Source organism: Cervus elaphus, chromosome 3 (assembly GCF_910594005.1).
Source record: "Cervus elaphus chromosome 3, mCerEla1.1, whole genome shotgun sequence".
Taxonomy (NCBI): Eukaryota; Metazoa; Chordata; class Mammalia; order Artiodactyla; family Cervidae; genus Cervus; species Cervus elaphus.
In genome coordinates, this window is record NC_057817.1 from 47,983,464 (window position 1) to 48,000,840 (window position 17,377).

Below are 17,377 nucleotides of genomic sequence, written 5' to 3' on the forward strand. Positions count from 1 at the left end.
GACTCACTGGAAAAGACCCCCGTGCTGGGAAATATTGAGGGCTGGACAAGAAGAGGGTGACAGAGAATGAGATGGTTGGATGGCATCACCAAATCAGTGGAGATGAGTTTGAGTACACTCTGAGAGACAGTGAAGGACAAGGAAGCCTGGCGTGTTGCAGTCCATGGGTTTGCAAAGAGGTAGAAATGACTTAGTGACTGAACAACTGTATTTTTCAATTTTAAAATTTCAATTTGGTTATTTCTATTATTATTATTTTTTTCTGCTGAGACTTTATCTTTCCATTCATTTCAACAGTATTTGCTCTCACTTTTTGGAACATTTTTATCATGATTGCTCTAAAATCTGTGTTAGATAATCCCACCATCTGTGTCATTCAGAATTGGCCATTTATTGTCTTTTCCTCTGCCAGCTGAGGTTTTCCTGGTTCTTTGTAGGCTGAGTAATTGGGATTGTACTCTGGATATTTTGAATATTATGTTATGAGACTCGGTCTTATTTAAACCACATGTAGAATGTTAATGTTTTTGTCTTGATCAGCCCTCTATGGGCTGTGGTTTCAGTATCTGTTTTAACACCTTTGTAGCACTATTTGGATCTGACCTGCACATGCATTATCCAGTGGTGAGTCTGGAGTCCAAGCAGTGGCCTATCCCTCAGTTCAGTTCCCAAAGTCTTCGGTAGGTATACTGCTGAAGATCAGACCCGAGCATGTGCAAGTCAGAGCAAGCGCAGGAGTCCATAAAGAACTTCATGAGATAGCTTTCTAAATCTACACCCTCTCTGTAACCTCTCTAGTACTTTTTGGTTCTTTTGACACCCCCTTTCAGTCCTCAGCTCAGAAAGCTGGAGGTTTAGCTATTCCATCATGCCAAGAACTTGTCATGACTCATTTCTCCTCTAATTTCTCTGTCTTAGGAAGTAGACAGCATGTGATAGTGTTACGCAAATACAGCCCTCTCAATACGGGGTCTCGCTGAAATGCCTTGAAATTTCTGTTATGTGGATGACACTCATCTCTGGTTTTTAATACATATGTTAAGTGTTGATTATTTATTCATTCAGTAAATATTTACAGAGTAACTACTATGTGCCAGTCACTGTTTCAGTGAAAAATACAAGGTTCCTTCCTCTCGGAAACTTACATTTAAATTGAGGCAAGACAGAAAGTGAATAAACAATAAGCAAATACGTAACATGTCAAAAAGGGGTAAGTGCTAGAGAGAAAAATAAAGTTAGGGAAGGGAAGTGGGGGTACAGCCTTCTATTTAGAGTTAGGTGGGAGTCAATAGAGTGAGCAGAGTAATGGGATCTGCTTGAAGGTAAAAAGATGGTGCCACTCTTTCCTATTTATACATTTCATTAGTTATTGCAAAGAGATCTTGTGAGGTAAGGAGGCTGCAGCCCTGGGGCATGCCATCTTGCTCAGTTGGTCCCTGATTTCATGTCTTTTCATTTAAGCATCCTAACACTGTATAGTCAAAGCACAGTTTTCATGTGTACCTAGAGAATAGGCTAATTCTCCATTAACAAATAGCATCAGGTCTGAATTAGTTACTGGATATTGCTCCCCATTCCTCTGTGGTAAACACTGGTGTACCTGGGGCCAAGTTTCTTTAAGGCTTTAGCTTACAATAAATGTTTGTTTTCTTCGGGTCTTACACAACATGTTCATTGTACAAAAATCAGAAATTATGGGCAAGCAAATAGAAGAAAATAAAAGTAACTTAGAGATACCCATTTAAAATAATTTTGGTCTATACACTTCCAGATTTCTTTCTTTTTTTTTTTTTTTTACCATAAATAAGTTTCAAGCACTTTTTGAAAACTATTCTCAATGTAATTGTGGGTTCAACTACTATATAATGCTGTGTGACAAAATGTACAATTTATCTGACCTCAGGTTTTTTTTAAGATTATATCAGTTTCCAAGGAGAGAGACACATAACATCTGCTTCATGTTCTATTTAAAAGTCTTTGATGGGGACTTCCCTGGCAATCCAGTGGTTAAGACTGCTTCCTCGGCAGGGGGCTGGTCAGGGAACTAAGTTCCCACATGCCATGTGGTGTGGACAAAAAAACAGTCTTTAATGAAGCTTGTAAACTGATGGTGAATGCTCTTATATAATAACTCATATGCTAAATTTATGGCTAGGTCAATCACATATGTCTTAGGGGAGATATGTATACATATAGCTGATTCCTGCTGTTGTACGGCAGAAATTAACAACATTGTAAAGCAATTATACTCCAATTAAAAACAGTAGAAATATCATATATGTCCTGTTGTCACTGGGTAATAAAAGGCAACAATATAAAGGCAGGAACAGCAGCAGTAACAACTGCCACTTATTAAGCACTTAATATGTGCCCGCTATCCTGTTAAGCAATTTATAAACACAAATTAAAAAGTTTCTAAAATATTTCAGAAAAGTGCACCACTGTAAGAAACCATAGCTTGATTTTGATTTATTTCTAGAAAAACGAGCTAACTGTAGAGCTGGTAAAACTCAAGAGAACCAGCTAGAAGTGTCAGCCTGAACTATACTCACTTATTTATCCAGGCCTCATCAATAATTAAGCTGTCCCCTGAGGCCACCGGAATACCATTTAATTCTTCTGCTACACTGCACTGAAGTGCTTTGAAAATGTTCCTCTTGTTATATTATTTACCACTGCTGCAACAGCATGCTAAATCACACTGGTAGTTCTCTGCTAATAACATAGTCAATTTATTTTGCAGAGGCCACATTACTCCTCAGTAAATCACAGCCATGACCATCTTTACTCTAGAAAGGCAAAAAGTAAGAATTTCATCCAAAGCATGAAATTCTAATGCCACTCTCTGACCTAATAATTCTGCTTCAGTAGTATAAGTAAAATATCAAAGATGTGCGAAAGATTTAAATGTCCAACCACAGGAAAAGAACACCGCCGTGTTGACAATAAGCAGGCACCAAGTATCCTGTTTTAAAAGATTACATTCAGGGCTTCTCTGCTGGTCCAGTGGTTAAGAATCTGCTGTCAATGCAGAGGACACGGGTTTGAACCCTCGCGCAAGACGATCCAACATGCCATGGGGCAACTAAGCCTGTGCCCACGACTTCTGAGTCCACCTCCTCTGCAACAAGAGCGTAGCCCCACTGGCCTCAACTAGAGAGAGCCCGTGTGCAGCGATGAAGACCCAGCGCAATAAATAAATACAATTACAGTGAAAGAGAAAAAGATTTCTTCCAGACATAGGAAATGCTAACAATATTTTCCATGAAAAGGGCATGTTCCCAGGCTATCTGCAATGAAATTTCAATTCTGTAGAATACATATATATTAATATGCATATATGTTTGTCTAGTACACATATGAATACAGAAAAGATACAGTCAGGAATATTAGCAGTAGGTAGTATTAATATGGGTAGCTTTTATTTCCAGTTTTATATCTTTTGGTGTTTTCTAAATTTCTACAATGAGTATATATTTTTACATTCAAACAGAAATAAGACTCGTTTACATACAGATTTGAGTTTTCAGATTTTTTAAACTTATGAACTTTTTCTTCAAAACAAGGTTAGAGCCCTAGAGATCTGTACTAGATTAGTAACATTTATTAACTTAAAGCAGCTGTGTGAATATTAACTTATTTTAAATAAGTCTAATTGAAAACACCGTTCCCACCTCCCCACATGAAATGTCTTTCTACTAAGGTATTTAAATAGAATAGGATTTTCTTTCTACTAAGAAAATGTAAATGGAATAGGATTGGCTTGATCATAATTTTAAAATGACTAGAAATTTCCAAATCTTACTAGTACTCTCCCCTTCCTTTCAGATTACACCACAAAATCAATGATACGAAAAGTGGGTTAATTTCATTCCTGTGAGTCTCAATCTGATAATCTAAGGCATTTAGGCCAAAGTGAGGTAATTCTCAGTGGCCTGCAGCCAGTCTCTGCTGCTTTGAACCTCTGTGTATAACTTGGATGACTGACAGATTTTGCTGCCTCATCCAGAACTATCTTTCTTCAGGATTTTCATTAGAAATGAATAGGACCAGGAACTGCAGTGTCCCAATTCTCAGAAGTTCCTAACCTGCGCATTCTATAACATCTCCGATGACCACTGAGAAACACCAACAGGGTTACAGTAACTATGAACTATCTAAGACCCACAGGCAAAGACAAGAAAGCATATGAGTGAGCCAGGCTCTGCAAGTTATAGCTGAGCCTTTTGCTTCCTCATCCCTGAAATGTGACTTAAAATCCCCGTTCACTGGGCAACTGTGAGGGGGCGTGAGTTAATGTGTGGAAAACGCAGGGCACAGTGCTGGGCACAGAGTGAAAATTCAGTAAAGTGGTAGCTAGAGTACTTTATGTCATTACTATCGGTGAAGAAACAAAATAAATTATACCAGTACACATATCTATGCAAAATAAGGATAAAAACATTAATAACTTGAAAACAACCTATGGGGCAGTGATAGGCTTCCTTGATGTCTCAGGCAGTAAAGAATCTGCCTGCAATGCGGAAGACCTGGGTTTGATCCCTGGGTTGGGAGGATCCCCTGGAGAAGGAAATGGCAACCCACTCCAGTGTTCTTGCCTGGGAAATCCCATGGACAGAGGAGCCTGATGGGCTACTGTCCTTGGGATCACAGAGTCAGACACGATTGAGTGGCTAACACTTTCACAGATAATCGAACATATTTGAATGCTACTTTTTTAAAGTTTTTTGGCCACATGGCATGTGAGATCTTGGTTCCCCAACCAGAGATCGAACTCAGGCCCCCTGCATTGGAAGTACAGAGTCTTAACCACTGGACCACTAGTGGTGGTGGTGGTTAGTTGCTAAGTCGTGTGCAACTCTTGAGACCCCATGGACTGTAGCCCCCCCAGGCTCCTCTGTCCTTGGGATTCTCCAGGCAAGAATACTGAACTGGGTTGCCATTTCCTTCTCCAGGGATCATCCCCACCCGGGGAATCGAACCCGGGTCTCCTGCACTACGGGCAGATTCTTTACTGACTGGGCTATGAGGGAAGCCCACTGGGCCACTAGGGAAGTCCTCAAATGCTGCCACTTTATGGTGCTCCCTTCTAAACTACACACTTCTATTAAACATTCTTAGTGTTGATAAAGAAGATCATGTGAAAAAGTGCATAAATAAAGTGAGACTGCACGTTAGCTGTGGTCTTTGCTATCACCATGGTGAACTGCTGACATTAATTACATTTTTAAGTGTTGCATACAAACTGCATATTTCCTGGCTGCAGCACCAACCCAGATGCTGACCACTCTTCAGCCATGAGTAACGGACAGAAGGCAGCAGAATCTCATCCCTCCAGGAGGCAGGGCTGGAGCATAGGACAGGGGGCACCTCACCACCCCTTGTTCTTCAGGAAAGACGTGAGGACTGGTCAGGCTTCAGGGCAACTAATCCCCAGCACCACAGCCAACTAACCGCTCCCCCCCACCAACCGCTCCAGGGTCTGAATGCTGCAACAAAAGTTTCTGTTTGCCACGACTAAGATCCAAGACCTGACGCAGCCAAATAAACAAATACTAAAAAAAAAAAAAAAAAAAGACTGCCCAAGTGAACTAGCAGTTGGGGACTTGAGAGGCACAGGGGTGCTCTCCAACACAGGTATTCACTGGGTTATCCCTAACTTCCCATTAACTGTTGAAATGCAAGGACCAAAATTTTACTTTGGCTACAAGCAAGGATATTGGAGCTTTTCTCAGTCTGCTTAGAAATATGTTTTGGAACTTGATAAAAAGTGATACACAAATCACATGTGATGATCTGGACGTGGTCGTCACAGTTGTGTTACATAGTCTCTTTAAAAAGAGGACACATTTAGTGGTCGTCACAGTTGTGTTACATAGTCTCTTTAAAAAGAGGACACATTTAGGATAATGTCTGGTGTAAGCTCATATTACATAACTATTGTAGGTGTAGGGAATAAGTGTTTACAATAAAGATAATAACAAAGATAACAGCTAAAAATTAGTTAGACTGTATTAGTATTAAATTCAGACACTGGGGTAAGTGGCTTTCCATGCACAAGTCATGAGTTTTTCCATACAAGTATCTGAAATAAGTGACTATATGTACTTTACAGACTGAAACTTGAGACTTAAGAGGTTTACCAACACTTCCAGGTCGACGCAGACAACAAGAGAGATAAAATCCACATTCATACCCCAAATATCTGACATTAGAGCCTTAGAAATGAATCACTATGTTATTCTGACCAACAATACAACCGTGTAAGAGGCGGCATCTGTCAAGCACTAAGCATCTATCTGCATCTCCATGTAGATGTGGGGTTATTTTTGAAAAATGAGGAAGTTGCAAAATCCCCTGAAAGAAGAACAAGCATTATGCTAAGGACTTCACAGAGAAGTTCTAAAGGTTATTTCAGACTGGTTCTGATCACTTCCTTCTATTCTGACAAAAAAGTATGCTTCTGGAACCATAGTAATAGAAGAGCTGGAGAAGGAGATGGCTTGGCAATTTAAAAAAAGCAGAAAATACTAGTTTTAGTTTTTAACCTAAACGGACATGAAGTTCTCTAGACTTGAGAGATATGGGTCTTGGCTTCCTACCTTCCTACATTTGCAGATGACAAATGTGTCCTAGTGGGCTGATCTGGCTCCTCAAGACTTTCCAGTCTCTCCCTCTCTTGTTCTTAATTTTTTAAGCAAGAATATACATGGAAAGGTGAGGCACGTCATCTGCTGGGTTTGCTTGAGGAGCTAGAATATGATACCTGTCATTGTAATGATGGTTAACTTTCCAGCTGATCGGCAATAGAAGTGAGAAGACTGTTCACTCTACTATATGCTGAAGCAACCAGGAGTCTGCTATAAAACGGCAGCTTCTAAGGAGTATGAGTCCCAGAAAATCTGGATAAGAAGAGGACTTCTAGGCAGCAAACAAGCAGGCATTGTGTGTGTGTGTGTGTTTACCATACATTCCTCAGGCCCTCTCTCAAGAGCTATATTCCCCCAGCTACTGGGAATACTGGCTGCTGGCTGATGAAACTCACAGCTGATCTCGCTCTTGGAATCTCTGTTGGGAATCACCCTCCAGCAGTGAGAGCTGCCTCATCCCCAAGATTACTTAGCCCCTCCCCAAGGGCAGCTCAGACGTAACGTCTGCAAAAGAAACATAAGGCCTCCTTGGTGACAAACTCCAAAGGGCCATCTCAACCTCTGAGCACCCACTGGCTCCCCTTTCCCTCTGCCAGTCCCCCCCCCACTCCTGGAGATAGAGGAGTGCACTTTCTTGAATCATCTCCCAAGATCACAAAAGTTGGGATTCAAGCCCAAATCCATTTGACTCTCAGCTCTGAGTTTCCATCAACTTTAAGAAGCCCTTGACTTTGATTTACAAAACACAAAGACTTATAGCTTAGCAAGACATGCAAAGTGGAGCTGGTGGTAAAGAACGCGCCTGCCAACGTGAAAGATATAAGAGACCTAGATCCAATCCCTGGGTCAGGAAGATCCCCTGGAGGAGGGCAGGGCAACCCACGTCAGTAGTCTTGCCTGGAGAATCCATGGACAGGAGCCTGGCGGGCTATGGTCCATACAGTCACAAAGAGTAGCATGCGATAGAAGCGTCTTAGCATGCACGCACATCCTTTCTAGCCTCACACATCTCACTCCCATACAATCTCTCACTAAACTCACACCAAACTCTTTCCTCTTCCTGAACATGTCATGCTTCTGCTTTCCCTGGAACAGTTCACTGTCCTCATCTGCTTGATGACCATCTCCTTCTCCTACTGGTTTGTCTGCAGGGGTTTCCTCCACCGTGAAGAATTTCCTGGCCCCTCAGGAAGGTTAGGGATTCCCAGGTGGCTCAGTGGTAAAGAATCCTCCTGCAATCCTGGAGATGCAAGAGATGTGGGTTCGGCCCCTGGGTTGGGAAGACTCCCTGGAGAAGGGAATGGCAACCCACTTTGGTATTCTTGCCTGGAGAATTCCATGGACGGAGGAGCCTGGCCGGCTATATTCCATGGGGTCGCAAATAGTAGGACACAACTGAGCACACACACCCGTGCACGCACACACACAGAGTAAGGTTAAAATCTCCATCCTTCAAGTTTCTAGAGCAGGTTGTATATTCCCTAATCGTAGTGACTGTTAATTTTTTTAAGTGATTTTGTGCAGGCAGGAATGTCTTATAACTCTGCTTCCCAGCCTGGCATTTAAAGATGCTTTGTAGAACGGATGAATAAATGAACTCAGCTGAGTTGCTGGTCCCGGAGGCCCGGACTGAAAGGTTGCCAGCATCCCTGTGACTTGGAAGCATTATATAGCATCATACAAATTTGGATAAACTATGACCTCCTTGAGCATGAGGACTAGTTTTTCTCTACTGAAGTAGCCTTTCCAAGACCTGACACCATCTCCCACTCATAGACGATAAGATCCAAAGAGCCCGCTGAGCCAAGTGAAGACTTAGCAGAAAGGACTGGCATCCCAGAAAATTACTTCATTTTCCTGGGTCAGTCCAAACTATTTTTTTAAAACCTCTGTTTTAAGATACACAAGATATTTCTCTGTTTTCTTAATAGGCTCTTATTTCCAAATTTCAAAAAATTTCTCCTTTGTTTGAAATGTGCTTCCCTCTATTTAACAGAGCAAAAGACAACTTCAAGTTTGCTAAATTCCAGTTCTAGGTCGGGAATCAAATCTAATGAGGAGATATCAAACATGACTAAGAAGTTTCCCAGCTGGCCTGCACAGTGCTATATCGCTGTCCCTTTGAGACATAAATATACTTTTAATCTACAAGGTGCTTTTCCCCCCACTTTCTGAAACTAAGACTTACTGAATAGAGGTACAGATGTTAGCACAGACACCAAACACCCCAAGTATGATGCTTAGGATGTGGGAGAGAACCACTGTCCTATAAACACAAAAACCGAAAGTCAGTTTTCTTGGGCAAGTAGCTGCCTTCTCTACACAGGAAATGGTCCTGTGTTATTGCTCTCAACAAAGATGTCCAAACAATAACAACAACAACCAACTGCCGAGAGTTGGCTGAGACGGGTAACAATGATAAGAAGTCTTAAAAACCCAGCTCCTTTTTTTTTTTTTAAAGTGGATTTGGGAAGGAGGAACCTCTCTGGCATGTAAGGGACTGAATTTCCGTGCCCCGTGGAATTTTTTTTCTTGTCAGTCTCTCACAGCCTCCATTGCTAGCCTGGTGGGAGTGAGAAAAACCGTGATAATGTTTTCCCAAGAGAGCACCACATCTGGTTATCTTCTTCTTCACAAATCTCTGATCATGTGTGAGCCTAAAACACAGTTCTTAAGGTTTTTCCTCTCTGGTCTGTTTTTTATATAACCTCAGGAAGTCTGTTCCTAAAGACAGAGGTGCAATTGGCAAGTACATCTCATTCCAAAATCCTGCTTACATCCTTCAGGTCACAGATGCGGTGCCTTACAACTCTACAATTGTGCCTGCTCAACTTTTTATTCTGTGTCTTTAAAATATCTGTTGTGTGTATGTGTGTATGTTAGTTGCTCAGTCATGTCTGGCCCTTTGTGACCCCATGGACTGTAGCCCGCCAGGCTCCTCTGTCCATGGGATTCTCCAGGCAAGAATATTGGAGTGGGTTGCCATGCCCTCCTCCAGGGGATCTTCCCAACCCAGGGATCGAAGCCAGGTCTCCTGCACTGCAGGCAGATTCTTTACTGTCTGAGCCACCAAGGAAGTCCAAGATATCTGTTTGCTTATTTATTTTTTGAACCTAATCTCTACTGAATACCACTAAGGATTTAAGGCACCAGATCCTCCCCAGTCTTGGTTACGGGCTCAGTGGGCATAGGGAAGCACACTCTGGGGGGACAGATGGAAGATACCTTTTTAAACATCCTGGTGGAATCCTCACTTATCTGCATGAACCGCATAATCACATTGTTCAGATAGATGTCACTCAAGGTGGCGTGGTCTTTGCTTTCTCGCCTCACTTGGTTCAGGAGCAAATACCAGCAGTTCACTGGAGACAACAAGTTCTGGTCTTTCCTAAGAAGTGAAGAAAAGAGAATTAGCATCAGGTTCAAAGCTGCTCCGAACAGCTGAGGGAAGTCACTGCGGCAAACCCAGGAGCCGCAACACACGGGCGGCTCTTGTTTCTTCTCCTCTGGGCGTAGCTCTTAGCAAGACACTTGACAGCCCTGGGCTTGGAAAAAAATACTTGAACCAAGAACACCAGTCAAAAGCTACACTCCTGACAAGGGCCAAGAACCCGAACGCACTCACAGTGCTCAGGCAGGCCTTCAGCTTTAATCACCTCATTGAAGAAAGCCGTTTATGTTTACATAAAAATCTACTGACTACCATCTCACAGACTGCGGTTTGCCACTGAACACAAAGCCTGCTTTGAATGTCCAGTGTGCTGCTGGAAGAGATTTGGCTAGGTATACTTTTCATGGGACACAAATGTGAGAATGATTTACTAATCCCCTGATACTTAACCTCCAGCCTCTCAAAAAGTGTTCCTGGGAAACAGAACTTTATAGCATTGCTTCAAGGCTCGTGAATAGAACCAAGAGGTTCACTGGCTTATGACTTGTCACATGTCCTTTTAAAGCTCATTAAGCTATTTCCTTGTTTTATTCTAGATAATAAAGTGAAAAGCGAATATAAACGACAAAAGGCAACTTGCAAAAAATCTTACCAAAAAACTCCAAAGAAAAGCAATGACTAACAGAGACATTACCGCTTTAAAAAATATATGTATGATGTTTGTTTTTTGCTTTTTACTTAAAAAATCTAACTATTGGAACTTCCCTGACTGTCCAGTGGTTAAGACTCTGTATTTCCAAAGCATGGATTGTGGGTTTGATCCCTGGTCAGGGAACTAAGATCCTACATGACGTGTGGCATGGCCAAAATAAAAAAAAAATTATATTAAAAAAAAAAAACAAAAACAAAACTAACTCTAAAATGGCAAAATGGCACAGAATGTTTATCCTAACTTAGAGACACGAGTTCAATTTTCTAAGACATGTTATCCTCCTACTAGTCATGATGATTTATGATTCTGAGTATTAACTAAATTAGAAAAGAAATGATTAAACCAGGTCTTTCAGTCCTTAAGTCCCTCAGAGTCAGGATTTAAGAGTGCATCAAGTCAAAACTCTCTTTAGAAGAAAGAGGAAGTAGGAATGGGTGTAAGGGTAGAAACCCCTGATCTAGGGTCCTAGCACTTATAACCACAAGAGAAGACTTCCATTCTCCTAGCTGGCGTAATAAGAATTACGCCCCAACCCAGAGAACCTTCTTTTCCCTCCAAAGCCACTGGGCATGGGGCAGTGGTTCCATGGCAGAAAGAATACTGAATTCTTTGTACTGACATTCTCTACCACCCAGCCCAAAAGGTAAATGCTACCTTACATTAACTTACCTATATACTCTTTATGCTGAAGTAAATCATACATTCTTTGAGAATGTGGCATACTTTTTTTGTATCCTCACAGCCCTGCCCATGTTCAGCATTAAATACATGTTTTTTCATTCACTGAATAAACATTTTTTATTGTCCTAATAGTAAGTAATAACAGTATCGACAACAACATCAGTGGTGGCTAAGTTACCATTTACTGAGCACCTACTGGGACTTCCCTGGTGGCTCAGATGGTAAAGCATCTGCCTACAATGCGGGAGACCCGGGATCAATCCCTGGGTTGGGAAGATCCCCTGGAGAAGGAAATGGCAACCCATTCCAGCATTCTTGCCTGGAAAATCCCATAGATGGAGGAGCCTAGTAGGCTACAGTCCATGGGGTCCCAAAGAGTCGGACACGACTGAGCGACTTCACTTTCACTTTCACCGAGTACAGAGGTCAAGTTCATGGAATATGGGTCTAAACTGTCTCCACTCCAAATTCCAAAATCATTACATACTAGCTAGGAGATCTTGGCCAAGTTACTTAAACTTCTCTGTGCCTCTGTTGCTTCATTTATAAAGTGGGTAAAGTAGCAGTACTGATTTTATAAGATTATGAGGATTTTTGAGTTTATATATATATTTTAATGTTTACTAGAATGCCTTAGATTCATAGAAAGTGCAATATAAAGTTGGGATCTTCCTGATGGCTCAGATGGTAAAGAATCTGCCTGCAGCGCAGGAGACCTGAGTTCAATCCCTGGGTAGGGAAGATACCCTAGAGAAGGGAATGGCTACCCACTCCAGTATTCTTGCTTGGAGAATTCCATGGACAGAGGAACCTCGCGGGCTATAGTCCATGGGGTTGCAAAGAGTCGAACGCAGCTGGGCTACTAACACTATACTATATAAAGTTAGTGATTTTTATCCAGCAGTTGGTCTAAAACCTATGCACATTAACTACTTAATTCAACAATTTAAGGCAGAGATATTTAGATAGATCCCCTCTGTCAACGAGGGAACTTAAGCTTTAGCAAGGCACAATGATTTGTTCAAGAACAAAACTAGTCTCGGAGAAAGTCTTTGAGTCCATGGAGGCTGATCCAAGCCTTGGTATTTCCACCATGCAGCAGTCAATTCAGGCCAAGGATTATCCTACAGGACAAGCATCCCAAAACTAAGAGCTAGACTCCTCGGGCTAGCTTAAATGACTGGTAAAGTAACAATGCCAAAGATGTAACATTTGTTTTGTGAGGAGAAGGAATATCGAATGTGTACTTGATGTCAGCTCTCAGTCACATCAAGGATTTGTCATGTTTCATCTGATGGTCACAAAATCTCATTTTACAAGTTAGGAAACCAAGGCTCAGAAATACTGACTCTACTGACCAAGGTCACAGAGCAGAGCTAGTATTCAAGCCAGGTCTGTTTGACTCTTTCTTAAAGCTTGTCTTTGGCTTTTGTCCCCCAAACCTGGTTTGTCCTTTCTGTAGACTTCTTATCTTATCTGCAGTCCCGTAGTCAATAATAAACTTAAGGAAAATCCCAAGCCTCGTACCTTTTTAAGAAAACTAGTGAACCAACCAGGAGAAAGAAAAAGTGGCAGCTGATGCACCCAGGGATCAGACTAAAGTGCATACGCCCATGCATGTTTTCAGTTCACAAGTGATTCCCAAGTACAGAACACACAAGCAGACACTCAAAAATATTTACTGTATAAACCAATGGGCTGTCCTCTTATTTGCAATTACTTTTAAAAAGGGACAGTTTCTATAAATGCAGATCTAGTACTGGCTCCAGTCTCTGTCAAGCACATGTGACATCTGCTCACCCTGGGAACCATCACCAAAATTTATTTCTCTGCTGGACCAACACTACAGGTTAAAGTGGGCCCAAAATAAAAACTAAAAAAGGTATTCCCTATCCAGAATAGTGCTGCATTTTCTTCTGCAAAAGAACCCCTACTCTCTTTTTTTTCTGCAAAAGTTCCTACTTTTTTTTTTCTGATGATGAGAAGAATTTAAAAAGTTTTTTTATTGACATAGAGTTGATGTGCAATATTATGTAAGTTACAGGTATACACTTACAATATTATGTAAGTTACAGTGTAAAGGTGTATATTAGTGATTCACCATTTTAAAAGGTTATACTCCATTTGTAGTTACTATAAAATATTGGCTATATTCCATGTTATACAATATATCTTTATAGGTTTTAAAATACATAATACTTCGTACATTTTTATCTCCTATCCTCATGTTGTCCTTCTCCCCACTGGTAACCACTAATTTGTCATCTATGTGTGTGAATCTGCTTCTTCCTTATTATCTTCACTAGTTTGTTGTGTTTTTTAGATTCCACATATAAGTGATATCATACAGTATTTGTCGGCATTTATCATATAGCATCTGTCTGACTTATTTCACTTAGCATAATACCCTCTAAGTCTATCCATGTTGTCACAAATGGAAATACTTCATTCTTTTTTTTATGACCGAGTAGTATCCCATTGTGTGTGTATAACACAGCTGCTTTATCCATTCATGGACATAGGTTGTTTTCATTCCTTGGCAGTTGTAAATAATTGGGATGCATGTATCTTTTCAAATTAGTGTTTTTGTTTTTTTTGGATATATACCCAAGAGCAGAAATGCCAAAGAAGACACACAGATGGCGAACAGTCACATGGAAAGGTGCTCAACAGCATTCAGGGAAATGCAAATCAAAACCGCAATGAAATATATCACCTCACACTTGCCATGATGGCCATCGTCAAGAACACAAATAGCAAATATTTGAATGTGGAGAAGAGGGAACACTCCCACAAGGTCAGCGGGAATATAAATTGGTGTAGCCACTGTGAAAAACAGCATGGAGGTTTTTTTTTTTTTTTTTTTTTTTAAAAAAAGCTATCCTACTTTTTATGTAGGATCCAAGGCCACAGAAGGGTATAAAATAAAACTGCAAAGCCAATGGTGAAGACTGATAGGTGCTTTTCTGCAACCTCCTACCATTTGGAGCCCAGGAGCATTTGGGCTTCCTTATTGTCCCGTGTGTGTGTCGGGGTGGGGTGGTGGGGAGTGTGGAAGTGGGTGTGAGTGATTTTCTTTTTTTTAAAAAAATTTTTTGTTAAATAAATAAAATTTAAAAATTTTTTTTCTTGAGGTATAGCCAATTAACAATGTTATGACAGTTTCAAGTGAACAGCAAAGGGACATAGAAATACATGTATCCATTCTCCCTCAAACTCCCCTCCCATCCAGACTGCCACATAAAACTGGGCAGAGTTCCCTCTGCTCTACAATAGGTCCTTACTGGTTATCCAGTTTAAGTATGGCAGTGTGTACATGTCCATCCCAGACTCCCTAACTATCCATTTGCCTCATCCATGTAATGTTCTGCTCTACTATTTCACTGAGACAGCAGTTCTGCTGCCTCTGACTTTGGGCTGGGATGCTGTGCTATAGGATGGTGATGAGCAAGTCCTCATGTCCAGTTCCCTACCTTGCACAGGCCTCCTCTTGTGTCCCACGTGGGATACAATCACCACTCAAGTTTTCAGTTCCCTTTTTCTTTCTGGGCCACTGGAAATTTCCCCTACTTTCCTGTGAGTTCAGTTATAGATTTACAATGATGTCTATTATACTTTTGTCAGCATTTCCAGAGAGTTTTGTAGCAGAAATATTTCTCATATTATCTAGTTGTTTTCCCAGAAATGAAAGACTGGGCTGCCTTTTTAACATCTCCTAAACGATTCTATTTCTACCTGCAGTGTGGCTAGTTCATGCCAACATGGTGAAGGCCTTCTGCCTGGTCTCCCTCCAGACTATGACCACGTCCTCCTCCAGCCCACAATCCTATCTACAGTTTTCATTTCAAGATGCAGGTCATCCTTCAAGATGCTGGTCATTTTAAAGCCTCTACAAAGGCTTCTCAAGCCCGGAGGATAAAGTCCAGACTTCCTGGTGTGGGCTACAGGCCTCTGTGGTCAGGCACAACGTACATGGGGAGTCACGTGGCTCACTACCTCATTCCTCGCTCCCACTGGATTACTTCCTGCCCTGCAAAGCTGCCCTGCCCCCCTTTCCTCTGGCCCCTTATGCACGATGTTCCCTTTGCTTGAATGTCCTGCTCTGGGCCCTTACCTGGCTAACAAGTCCTTCAGGTCTTCACTTATGTATCATTTCTTCCAGGACCTTGCCTGGCCCTTCCCGACTCCAACTCCGCTACAGAATGGATTACCATCTGGTCTCCCTGGTAGCTCGCACTGACATCTTTCAGACCACCTGTATACTCTGTTGGAGTTGTTTGCCGACTTGTCTCCAGGATTTAAATTCTAAAGTAAATCCCATTATCAGAAAACCCTGCATGTATTTTGTTTAAACAAATGAAGTACAACTGACCCCTGAACAACTCGGGTTTGAACTGTGCAAGTCTACTTACACGCAGATTTTTTTCAATAAATGTAATAGCTGTATTTTCATTTTACATCATCTTTAAATTAACTGGGTACAGGGAACAGTTTCTGTTCAACGAGAGATCACAATATGTAGAACTTGGGTCTGAGCCCTGAATCTATCCATAACTGTTCAGCTTCCTGCCTTTGGGCGAGTCATTTCCCAATTTCTTTGTTTTTGAGGCAGAGATAACAGTAAACTGACTTTGGACTGCGCAGGGGGTTGGCAACTTAACCCTTATGGTTGTTCAAGGGTCAACTGTCAATTAATTAAGCTAGATCATCAGCATTTTATCAAAGGCCCTTCTTTTAAGTCAGTCTCTACTGCAAGGACCACAAATAATACTGGGATGGGGTAGGAGAATGTAAATTTAAGCAACCCTCATTGGTTATTTTCATGTAAGATCACTACAAAATTCCTGAGCTCTCTGCATGAAGAATCAGCTATTTAAAATTTGCCTATCCAAATATCTATCTGCCAGTGTTAGAGTGAAGTCAGGAAGAGAAAGAACAAATGTCATACATTAACACATATATGTGGAATCTAGACAAATGGTACAGATGAACTTATTCGCAAAGCAGAATTACAGTCACAGATGTAGGGAACAAACATATGGATACCAAGGGGAAAGAGGGTGTGGGATGGATTGGGAGGTTGGGATTGGCATATATACACTATTGATGCTATGTATAAAACAGATATCTAACAAGAACCTACTGTATAGCACAGGGAACTCTAAGTGCTCTCTGGTGACCTAAAGGGGAAGGAAATCCAAAGAAGAGGGGCTATATGTATATCGGTGGCTGATTCATTTTGCTGTATAGAAAAAACTGTCACAACATTGTAAAGCATTTATACTCCAATTAGAAAAAAATTGACTTGAATCACAAAAACAAACGAAACCAAATATCTACCTGTGTCAGACATCAACTCCTAGTGTGTTTACTGGAAAGAGAAACATGTCAAGAGAATACTATTAGTTTAATATGTAATACACTTATGCTCATAAATTACAAATGCAGAAGGTTTGCTTTTATCTAGGGGGATATATCAATCAACAACGTTTCAGACAAAAAATGGAAAATTCTAAAACCAATAAAGGGCTTCCCTTGTGGCTCAGCTGGTAAAGAATCTACCTGCAATGCGGGAGACCTGGGTTCAATCCCTGGGTTGGGAAGATCCCCTGGAGAAGGGAAAGGCTACCCACTCCAGTATTCTGGCCTAGAGAATTCCATGGACTGTATAGAAGACAGGATATTCTCTTGGAAAGATGAATTTGAGTCAAGTCTCTCTTACTTGTACTGTTGATGATCCTTAGTGCTTCTTGTTTTGGCCATGAATCTTTCTGCTAACTTTTCGAGGTTCCGAGAATAATCTGTCTCAATTTCAGCTTTTTTCCGGAAGAAATCTTGCAGGTCCTGCAGAAGCTGAACTCTCATCTCTGTCTGCTGCTCCAGGCATTTCTGTTGTTCTACCAGTTGAGCTCGAATTTCTAAGGAGAGAAGAAGAGAACCCAT

At 41.2% G+C, this 17,377-nt stretch overlaps 1 protein-coding gene across 2 annotated transcripts in view; it reads right to left on the reverse strand.

Moving 5' to 3' along the window:
• SRGAP1 (SLIT-ROBO Rho GTPase activating protein 1) overlaps positions 1-17,377 on the reverse strand; it is a 295,080-nt gene that overhangs the window by 135,950 nt on the left and 141,753 nt on the right. For both annotated transcript variants that reach the window (XM_043888221.1, XM_043888212.1), the window contains exons 2-3: positions 17,157-17,352; positions 9,876-10,038 (exon numbers count right to left, since the gene is read on the reverse strand). In XM_043888221.1, the coding sequence (XP_043744156.1) occupies positions 9,876-10,038; positions 17,157-17,352 (359 nt within the window). The remainder of the gene's footprint in view (positions 1-9,875; positions 10,039-17,156; positions 17,353-17,377) is intronic.